The 11022-nt window shown below is 41.0% G+C and overlaps 1 protein-coding gene across 1 annotated transcript; it reads left to right on the top strand.

Moving 5' to 3' along the window:
• The first annotated feature begins 626 nt into the window (after positions 1-626).
• On the top strand, positions 627-9556 carry LOC102273443 (dihydrodiol dehydrogenase 3). Its single transcript, XM_005901818.2, has 9 exons — positions 627-749; positions 2985-3152; positions 3441-3557; positions 4797-4874; positions 5294-5416; positions 6244-6353; positions 7223-7388; positions 8809-8891; positions 9412-9556. Exons 1-9 carry the CDS (start codon positions 666-668, stop codon positions 9452-9454), a joined length of 972 nt encoding a protein of 323 aa, XP_005901880.2. The 5' UTR covers positions 627-665; the 3' UTR covers positions 9455-9556.
• The last annotated feature ends 1466 nt before the right edge of the window (positions 9557-11022 follow it).

Here is an 11022-nt window from a genome sequence, read left to right as displayed (position 1 = left end):
GACTCAAGAAACTTGGCTTTGATCCTTGGATCAGGAAGATACTGTAGTGTAGGGAATGGCAACCCACTCTAGTATTCTAGCTGGGAAATTCCATGAACTCTGGAGCCTGGCAGGGTACAGGCCATGGGGTTGTAAAAGAGTGGGACATGACTTACTGACCATACCTTGACCACCATAGGTGTATAAAGCAAAATAATTTTGCTGCTGGAAAATTTAAAAGGCAAATTTGGTTTGTTTCACATTTCGATTCTCTATTAAGAGATTATATTTTGGAAAATGCTTAATAATCAACACTTCTTAATTGTGTGATTAGTGTGCCTTCCTATACTATGAAATACTTGTTTCAATTGATGTTTCATCAAAAGTGGGCTCCATAATTAGAAAAGTGAAATGACTGGTATGTGGAGGTTTCTGTGTAACATTTGGCCAATAATTGTTTGGCACATTTCATGATTATATAACTGAAGTTATTCTGATTAAAAAATAAACTACCAAAGTAATTGGCTTCATTTCTCTTCTTACTCTATGGGCATTGGTTTAATCCTCTCCTCCTCCAATGTATCTGCTAACATTGGACAGTCAGCTGGGGCGTTAACTTCCTGTTATTTATAGCCTGTGAAGGCAGAAGAAAAGATCAGTCTGCTTATTCAGAGGTGAAACAGGTAATGGATCCCAAAGGCCAGAGAGTGAAGCTTAATGATGGCCACTTCATTCCTGTCCTGGGATTTGGCACCGCTGAAGCTAAAGAGGTGACAGAGGTGGTTTGGGGTTGAGATATAAATAGTAGTGGATGTAACATGAGTGGAAGGGACTTGGGTTGTCAAGCACTGAGCACCTGGCTAGCTCCTCTAGCCACTAACCAGGCTAGAACCATGTCCTGTGAAAAGAGAGAGAGTATCCAGTTTTCACTTTGCATCAGGGTCTGAGGCTGTGCTCACCTGCAGATTACTCTGGGTTTCCCTCCAGTTTCTGTCTCTTTCCCAGCTTGGCACAAGAGGTGAGACTCGGCTGTCAAGATCACTGACTGTCAACTGCTTTGCTTTGAGGGCGATTGCAATGGCCGGTCTCTCTGTGTATTTCATTAGTTACAGAACTCTTACCTCCTTCAAAAATGATGTGACCCAGAGAAGTATTTGAGGTGGAAGTTCCTAAGGATGAGGCGAATAGGAACTAATGGGAGAGAACTGCTTCTCTACTGTGGGGTGCCTTGTAGGTGCCAGGCAAGACACTCCAGTTGTGTTTTGCCTTGTACTTCAGTTGCTCCTTGGAAACTTCTTCTAATGGAAAATATGGTGTCACTTGAGGGGATAAGCTACCATCTTACAGGCCATGTTGTGTAATGCATCCCTTGGGTGTTGTAATGTCTTTTTATTAAAGTGTAGTTTTCAGTGCTTGGACAGAAAAGGGACTAGCAGACAAATCTCTAGACCTGAAGCCAGAAAGTTTGCTGTCCATCTTGTCTTTAGAGAATGTAGTTGTGACAAATTCTGATCCTGAAACTTTGGGTCTCACTTTTATCATTTGGAGAACAGAAGGAAATATTCAGAGGCATTTTGGAAAGAGAAGACAGGACATTTTAGTGCCAAGTAGGGTGCAGGGAGTAAAGTGTGCAGGCTAGTACTAAAGTTTACTGGTCCATTCCTAGTATATCCCTGAATACCCAAGTGTTTAAGAAAGACCAGGACTGAACCCAACAGAGAGCAGTTGCACCAATTATCTACCTCCTTGAAATAGAAAAGATTCTGACACATGAAAAAGAAATAGAATATTATTCAGCATTTTAAACAAAGTTAATACTGCCATTTGAAATTACACAGGTGAACTGGGAGAAGTTTAGCTAGGTGAAGTAAGCCAGAAATAAAAAGACAAATACTACATGATGTCTTTGTGAAAAGTGAAAGTGAAATCGCTCAGTCGTGTCCGACTCTTTGCGACCCAATGGACTGTAGCCTACCAGGCTCCTCTGTCCGTGGGATTTTCCAGGCAAGAACACTGGAGTGGGTTGCCATTTCCTTCTCCAGGAGATCTTCTTGACCCAGGGATCAAACCTGGGTCTCCTTCATTTTAGGCAGACACTTTACTGTCTGAGCCACCAAGGAAGTCTCTTTGTAGGTGGAATCTAAAATAGTGGAACTTATAGAAACAGAGAGTAGAGAAATGAAGACCAAAAGCTGGAGATAAATCTGTGAAAAATGGAAAGATGTTTGTCAACAGTCTAGACCTTCAGTGATACAATGAATAAGTTGGTGACCTGATGCACAGCACCGTGACTATAGTTATAAATAATGGGTGATACCCTGAGATTTTGTAGAGATTAGATCTGAAGTTTTCTTATAAACCCCCTAAAGTAAGGTAAGTGAAATGAGTGATCTGCTAAATAGCTTGATTTTAGTGATCATCAACAATGAACACTTATATGAGAACATCACTTTTTATACCTTGAATAGATACAGTTTATATTTGGTGTATTCCATGTAGCTTTACTGGTAGACAGTGGTCTTAGAAGCTTTCACCTTGCTTCTTGATGCTTTTTGTTATTTAGTTTTTCAGTTACTAAGTCATGTCTGACTCTTTGTGATCCTATGGATTACAACAGTCCAGGCTCCCTGTCTCTCACTATCTTCTGTAGTTAATGTCTTTACCATGTACCTTATACCTTTTTTATTTTGCTTCAAGAATCTTATAGTATAAATCACATTCATTACTACAACTTAATGCTGAGTCCTTTGGGTCCACTGAACCTGGACGTGGTCTTGGGGTCCTCTGATGCCTGTGATCGACCATGGATCATTTGGGATGTAAGGGTTACTGGGTGGGTATTTAAAATCTGACCAGGAATGTTCAGGGAAACTGTCATGGGTTCAGCACCAGACCAGAACTAATCAAAGATATGAAGAAAAGTTGATTCTTTGGAAGATCAAAGCTTGCACTAGCAATCTCTTAATCATGTGGGTATTCAACTTCTACCTTTGTTGCTTATGTAGGTTCCTAAGAGTGAAGCTCTGGAAGTCACCAAATTTGCTATAGAGGTTGGGTTCCGCCATATTGACTGTGCTCATGTGTACCAAAATGAAGAGCACGTTGGCCAGGCCATTCGAAGCAAGATTGCAGATGGCACTGTGAAGAGAGAAGACATATTCTACACTTCAAAGGTGCTGCATGTTGTGTGTTGAATGTGTGTACTAGTGAGTGTGCCCAGGTCACTATTATATAATAGGATCATGTTTGGTGAAGAATTGATTGGTGAACTATGCTTCTTGGTATAGTCTTAAGGTATTAGAAATCCCTGGTGTTCAGTGTTTAAGACTTGGCACATTACTATTATGGGCTCCCATTCCATCATGTGTCAGGGAAGTAATATCCCATAAGCCATGCAGTAAGACCAAAAGAAAATTTCCTAAATTTTTCTTAATAAGATTTCTATTTTTTAATATTTTCAGCTTTGGTGCACTTTCCTTCGACCAGAGTTGGTCAGACCAGCCTTGGAAAAGTCACTGAAAAATCTTCACCTGGACTATGTTGATCTCTATATTATTCATTTTCCACTGGCTATGAAGGTTGGATATATGTGTGATCACATCAATTTTAAATCTTGTGTTAGAATGTGTGTCAACTTACATGGATGGTTGAATTAAGATTTTTCTTAGTAGATTGAAAGGATGATTACACCAGAGTAGAATCCCCCAAATAATCACTTGTGATCATCTTTTTACTGAGCTTCTTTAAATCTGTTACATGCCCCCCCAGACAAAGGAGTTAATAATCCAAGACTCTCTGCCAGAAAAACTTGAGGCAGTAGAAACAGGCAAGTTCTGTACACAGTCTTGATTATGACTCCTGAGTGTCTGGGGATTTCATGAACCAAGAGTTTGGTGCAGCTGTGGTGAACATGGGACTGCCTCATATTGAACATGATTAGTTTATCTTGTCTTTCACCCTTTCAAGGTTAGCAGATTTGGTGCTGTTCCCTCTGGGTGTGTCTAAACTTTGTACCTTTATAAGGAGTTGGGAGATATTGTCTAGTCTTGCTTGACTTTATGATGAGCTTTGTAGACTGCACTTAGTCATTAAGAATGGTTTACTTAGAAATCTTGATTTCTAGTTATAGAAATCAACTCAAGCCATCTAATGCAAAATAACTTAGTGGAGTATGTAGGTGGCAAGTCCCAGACACAGAGAGTTTTGAGGATTCTCAGGACTCCTCAGAAATGTCTCTTTTTTCTATCCCTTATAAGGGGATTACTTTATTTTTACTGAACATTTTCCATTGGTGGAAAATATGACCTTGGGGGCATTTCAAAGCTCAGGGTCATAAGCATTTGAGAGCACATCTGGATCTTTCACATTCCATATCATCCTAATGAGAGCCTTGCTGGTTCACATGCCTGTCCTAGGGCATCTAATGCTAGAAGGGTAAAGGAAATTTGATTATCTAGCCCAGGTCTAGTTTACAAGTTTTATTTTGGAAACTATGGCATGTATTTACTGCCATTCTCAGATCAGAGATATTTCAAAAGAACCAAGTACAGGGAACAGAAAAAATTAACAAGAAGTCACTGGAAGTCCCTTTTAGGACATAGAAAAATTATTGCAACATATAATAAGTGTAAGAGATTAGAATAAGCCTCCCTCAAAAGACATTGCTTACAACTCCATACACAAATCACTTTGCAAATATTAGTATGTAGAAAGTTGTAAACCTACCTCATAGAGGTTTAATTCTTAGTGCCTGGCAGCCTGGCTAAATGTGGAGAAATTATTTTGTCACATCTCTAATATATCTGCCTCTGTTCCAGCCAGGGGAGGAATTATTTCCAAAAGATGAAAATGGAAAACTGATAGGTGATTCGGTGGATCTCTGTCACACGTGGGAGGTGAGTCCAGGGAGGAGAGAAACAGAGGAGGATCCAGGAGAGGGGGAAACTCCTTCATTTCTGCTACCTGTGAGAATGGGCTGTGGACCATCAGACTCGGCAGTTCATGAATCTAAGGGCTGGGATGCTGGGTTTGTGGTGAGGAAACCATTGTTGAAATGTTCATAGAAAAGAACGGAGGAGGAGAATATGGGACAGTGTAGACAGGCATCTCTTTCCTTCCTTGTGATATGTCTTCTCCAGGGTTTTCTAAGGAGGAGTTGGTAATTCTTCTTCGATCATGACCTTCTTCTCCTTTTTCCTTTCTTAAAATCAATGTAAATTCTTGACATGAGACACTTTTTACAGGTTTTTTCCCCAGCATTTATTCTTGGTCTATCACTCATTTCAAACGACTGTTCACCACCTCTCCCTCCCAGGCCCTGGAGAAGTGTAAGGATGCAGGGCTGGCCAAGTCCATCGGGGTATCCAACTTCAACCACAAGCAGCTGGAGAAGATCCTGAACAAGCCGGGGCTCAAGTACAAGCCAGTCTGCAACCAGGTGAGCAGCTCGGCTCCTCTTCCTCCTCTCTTCAGAACCTCCTTCTTGCGCTGGAGCCTGATGTCTGTCTGTCCTCCCCTCCTGTTCATCCAACCTTTGTGGGACAGAGGATTCTAGAGAGTAGAGTTGCTGTCTGGATAGTGTGAATAGAAGCCCAAATCTGATGTAGTCAGATTTGATGTATCTATCTGATGTAGTCTGGATGGAAAAGGTAGGGAGGGCATCCTGCTAAATTGTGGGTAGAACCTAGAACTAGAGGTAGGATGTGTTTTCCTGAGATTAAAGGATGACAAGATTGGACAGGAAAGTGCCCTGGAATGAACTTTGTGTACGAAGGAAGCCATGAAAACATTGAATGGGAAGTAAATTAATAAAGTAACCAATCAGCTGAAATGGGTGGTGAGGGTTTGTGTGGGGTTCTGATGACTGAATCCTTAGTCTTGGTGTCTCAACATTTATGAGTCTCAACAGGGAGCACAGAACAGAAAAATGTGCTGGAGATGATGAAATTCATCCAGGTTAGAGGGTGAAGTTAAAGGTTCAAGGTGATGCTAACAGAAGATAAAACATTTACCAGGGAATATCTACTCAAATATAGAGTACACCTTTTGATTACTCAACTTGGACTGGTTCTCCCATCCATGGTCTGTCATAAAATTAACTGTATAAACACACTTTTCTCTATTGTTCTCTAGATGTTGATATTTCCATTTTACATTTAATGTTGCAACCTTTCCTTTAGGCACTTAAAACTTTTAATCTGCCTCTGTCATATTAATATTACCTTTTCAAATAATCTGACACTCTTCTCTGTTGACATTCTGCAGGTGGAATGTCACCCTTATCTCAACCAGAGCAAACTGTTGGATTTCTGCAAGTCACATGATATTGTTCTTGTAGCCTATGGTGCTCTGGGATCCCAACGAGTAAAAGAATGGTATTGAATCCTACTGAAGACAACTGGGAGTTTCCTTAAAATTCAATTTTTGATGAGCTATTTAAAAATACAGTACCCAGATAACTCTTATAAGCAAAGGGAAGTGAGGGGACAGATGGAATATTTTCTTCTATCTTCCTATCACCCAGCCATTTTTCTACATTGTATTAGCTTGTAGACTCATCATTAACAGATATCTGCATTAAAATCTATATATAATCCCCTAGTTGAAACCAGAAACACAAGCTTATGTCATGATTTATATAGATATTGACTAATAAAACATTTCTAAAAATAGAAATTCCAAGCCTCACTTACCTTATGTCTAAAATTGGTATAATAATATGCAATTCTCAGGTCTATTATGATAGAAAAAACTAAACTTGAACCATTTTTGTATATATCTAAAGAAGAGTGGTGACAGAATAGATTTCTCTGATTTTGAGAGTACTCAGTGTTTATCACTTAGGACTATTCACTTAGGAAAGTGAAAATTTTAAAAAATCCCTGTTTTTTTCCTTCTGTTCTCTGTTCATGGCCTTGATTATAGAAGAAAAACAACCTCTGAGAATTAAAAAAAAAAAATCCACGACTTTAGCACTCCTGGTCTCAGGTCAATAATGCATCCAAATAACCTGCAGAGCTTTGTAAACACAGAATGGGATGTGACACAGTTGAAATGCTGATTTAGTTTGTCTTCAGCTAGCCATGGAATTTTTATGTCTGACAAGATCCCAGGTGATACTGATGATGCTGGTACACTTTGAGAAGCACTGGTATAGAGAGGACCTACTTAATCTGTTTGGGAAAACTACTCACAAACTGCATACTTAGGCTCAGCTCCTCTGGATTTCTGAATTTTCTTCTAGGGTGAACTTGAATCTCCCTGTTCTCTTGGAGGACTCAGTTCTTTGTGCCATTGCCAAAAAGCACAAGCAAACCCCAGCTCTGGTTGTCCTTCGTTACCAGATACAACGTGGGGTTGTTGTTCTGGCCAAGAGTTACAACAAGAAGCGGATCAAAGAGAACATACAGGTGATGAGTGGGGCTCTGGGCCGAGGGCTCCTATGGAATATCCTTCATGAGGGTCATTCTTTGTCTGTCTCTCAAGACTTTCCTTGAGTCAAGATGAATTACCTGTTCTTCCCTATGCATGAATGACTTGTGTGTATTCCTGATGGTTTTCTTTTCCTGCTGTGGCAGCAGGAGAGGTGGCCTCCCTGAAGAGGGTTCAGTTCTGTTCAATTAAGTCACCCAGTCATGTCTGACCCTTTACAGCCTATGGATTTCAGCATGCCAGGCTTCCCTGTCCATTACCATATCCTGGAGCTTGCTGAAACTCATGTCAATTAAGTCGGTGATGCCATCCAACCATCTCATCCTTTGTCATCCTCCTTTCCTCTTGCCTTCCATCTTTCCTTTTGATGATTGTAGGGGAGAAAGTGGTCTCCCCATCCTATTCCTCCACCATCTTAGGACTGCCTCGGCCCTTCTCTTCTATTTAACTATTCAGTCCTTTGTACTGTGTTCTTAAAATTGAAAATAAGTGTTCTTTCTCAGAATGGTACATTCATCTTTAAAGATGTCTTGACTGCTCTTGACTGTTCTTCTATTTAAAATTTAGTATCACTTTACTGATTTCCACAAAAGAATATTGTTTAACTCCTTGGATCATGCTGCACTGAAATACTAGATCACTCTGGAGAAATGTATTTCTTTAGAAAATTGAGCTTTTCTTTTCATGACTGTGATGTTAATTTTTAATAATTTGCTGTTCTTTAACATTTTAAACACTTTTCATAACTTTCTCCACTAAAGTGTCAGTCGCTTCAGTTGTGTGTGACTCCTTGTGACCCCATGGACTGTAGTCTGTCAGGCTCCTCTGTCCATGCAATGCCCCAGGCAAGAATACTGAAGTTGGTTGCCATTTCCTTCTCCAGGGGATTTTCTCAACACAGAGATCTTCTCCACTAAGGCACTGACATATAGGTTTTGTTAGATTTATTCATAGGTAAGAAGTAAGTTTGAAATCAGATTCCTGATAGGCTTTCAAGGGGGAGCCTCCACCCACGCTGCTTCAGCTGAAAGCTGTCACCCTTAGGGCGTGTTGGGAAGACGAAATCAGTCTAATGCTAGCTCAGGTTCAAGTATCGAGTTAGGAGTGTCCACAGCAGTTTGTTTGGAAAAAGATTTTAGTTTGTTTCCTGTCGCAAGTGATTCACTTAGAAAGATAAGGGATTGATACACAGTAATGTTAGTGAGGTGGACAGAGTAGGAGAAGGTGTGGGAAGGAGAGGTGAGAACTCAGCAAGGGTCCCAGGTTGTTCTACTGGAAGCTGAGGACAGACACGGCTTCCCTGTCCCCTCTGTCTCCAGCCAGCTGGAAAGTCCTCCAGTCCCCAGGGGATGCTGGCTCCCTGAGGGAGAGGTTAATGTGATTGTTCCTTCCTTCCAGGTGTTTGACTTTGAACTGACTCCAGAAGACATGAAAGCAATCGATGGCCTCAACAGAAATAAAAGATATTATGAATTTCTTGTGTAAGTGACTGTTTCACAAACACAGTCGTTTTTGTTTTTGTTTTTTGTAGCAGAGAGGTGAGCAGGGGAACTAAGATTTTTAAAAGCTTAAGTCTAGAAAGACAGTCCTTATTTCCAGAGTAGGAGTGAGCCAGGTACTTCCTGCAGACCTCAGCCCAGAGGTTTCCTTCAGGGCTCCATCCTCGATCAACAGAAATTGATTGGGGACCAGGAGAGCCCATCAGTAAAATTCCCACAGTTGACATTGTGGTGAATAAATTCACTACTTTGTGCCCCGAATCCCTGAGCCTAGTGTACCTCCTCTCAGAGCCCAGGGAGCCAGGAAACACAAAGGGCACAGTGCCTGCAGCCCACTATTCTTTCAGGGACCAGTGAACATGTTTAATTGTTAATTCTTTTTACATAAGGAAAAAGAATTAGTTATTATATAAGAATAAAATAAGACAGTTATTATTATTAATAATAACTATATTATTATGAAGCCAGATTTCATAAATGAGTCCATCTCTTTGTCTTCCAGTGGTGTCGGTCACCCTGAGTATCCATTCTCTGAAGAATATTGATCAACTCACTGTGGTTCTTCGATAACTCTTTACTTCTGTGGGGTGGTGAATATTTTCATGCTTGATGAAGAAATTTAAATAAAGTGTCTGAACTTCTGAAACCATGCCTTTCTTTTTAAAAATGAACAGTTTATGAAACAGCATAGACTTTAAAGTAAGAATGCTCTTTCTTTCCTGTCATTGAAATAATACATATATATGACAGAATATTTAGGTAGAAAAGGGAAAGGACAGGAAATAAAGATCAGTCATGTTTACCCATTCGATAATACTTACCTTTTGTGCATTTACCTTGTAATTTTCCTAGGCACATATGTGCATTTTTTTATTTACAAAGACAAATAAACTTCATTCTACAGATTGTATACTTCTTTTGAAACATAGCCTAAGTATCTTGGTAAGCTAAAAATATGATTTAAAAAATCCAGTATTATATTTTGCTTCCTGTATAGCAAGTAGCACATCTTAGTCATTTATGTAATTTCTTATTTGTCTGCCCGTGCTCAGCATTTTGATGAATCCTTACATATTTTGAGTTTATTCAGTGGTCATTCTGAAAAACTTTACTGAACATTCTTTAGAAAGACATTGTCATATCAACAAATGTAAATAAGTGAAATGAGAAATGTCTTGAGTCGTTAGTCTCGTGGAGAATGAGACTGTGAATGAAATCAGGAGAATTTAACTGTTAGAAATGGTTAAGTGTCTGTTGAGATAATTCTGCACAATCTCTCCCATTTCTGTACTTCTGTTAGAGGTATTAATTACACTTCATTATACACAACTTTTCATTTGTACAAAACAGCCTTGAAACACAGAGAAAGTGGCTCCTTGCATTTCTCTGGAACAGGAAACACTTATTCCAGGAAGGAAGAGTTTTCATGGAACACTTAAGGGCCAACAAGTCTGCTGATGTGGGTGGAGTTTAGTGAGGTGGGGAGACAGGAGCTAAAGGCAAGTCAGAGAGCTGGTGGGGCAGGGGGTCCTTGTCATACAGGCTTTTAAAGGACTTTACTGTGAGGGAAATGGAGAAGGATATTTCCAGAACACTGCTCCTCAGGCCCCACTCTGATGGCCACCCTGCCCTATCCAGACATCCTGCTGGTCTAAGCTGGATCTGTACCCCCCAACTGCCCACTCTGCCCAGCATGGACGGCCTTGCCCCAGGGGGAGTGAACTGGATCCAGTGGTGCTAAGGGGGCATTTATGGGCCAGGGGGCGCATGGGCTGCCCAGTGAACTGGCCGAGTCCTGGGCAGCATCTGGCCGCCGCCTCAACCTGTTCCTGGAGCAGGAGTGGGTGCATGTCTCAGGAGAGGAGTCAGGTTTCCAGGCCTCTTGTGGGTCCCCCTGGGTTCACAGCAGCTGTGGGGCTGAGACCACTCAGGGTTGTGCCAGGGCTGCAGTGCCCAGTGTGTGGTGTGCATGGGTCTCTCCAGGGAGGACCTCTGAGCTCCTGTCCTCCCCTCCTCATCTGGGGCCCTCCCAGGGGCTCAGTCCTGATCTGCTGGCTTCTCTTCCCTTCCCACCCAGCTCCATGGGGATGATTCTTTACAGCCTTGGTGTGGA

The sequence above is a fragment of the Bos mutus genome, unplaced genomic scaffold, assembly GCF_027580195.1.
Source record: "Bos mutus isolate GX-2022 unplaced genomic scaffold, NWIPB_WYAK_1.1 CTG310, whole genome shotgun sequence".
Lineage (NCBI taxonomy): Eukaryota > Metazoa > Chordata > Mammalia > Artiodactyla > Bovidae > Bos > Bos mutus.
Note: the sequence above shows the minus strand (reverse complement) of the source record. Positions and strands in the feature narration are given on the sequence as shown.

Bases quoted from the DNA above. Each gene is read 5' to 3' on its own strand.
- LOC102273443 (XM_005901818.2), top strand. From the start codon at position 666: ATGGATCCCAAAGGCCAGAGAGTGAAGCTTAATGATGGCCACTTCATT. The intron at 3,558-4,796 runs GTTGGATATATG...CCTCTGTTCCAG, and splicing joins ATTTTCCACTGGCTATGAAG to CCAGGGGAGGAATTATTTCC. The intron at 8,892-9,411 runs GTAAGTGACTGT...TTTGTCTTCCAG, and splicing joins AGATATTATGAATTTCTTGT to TGGTGTCGGTCACCCTGAGT.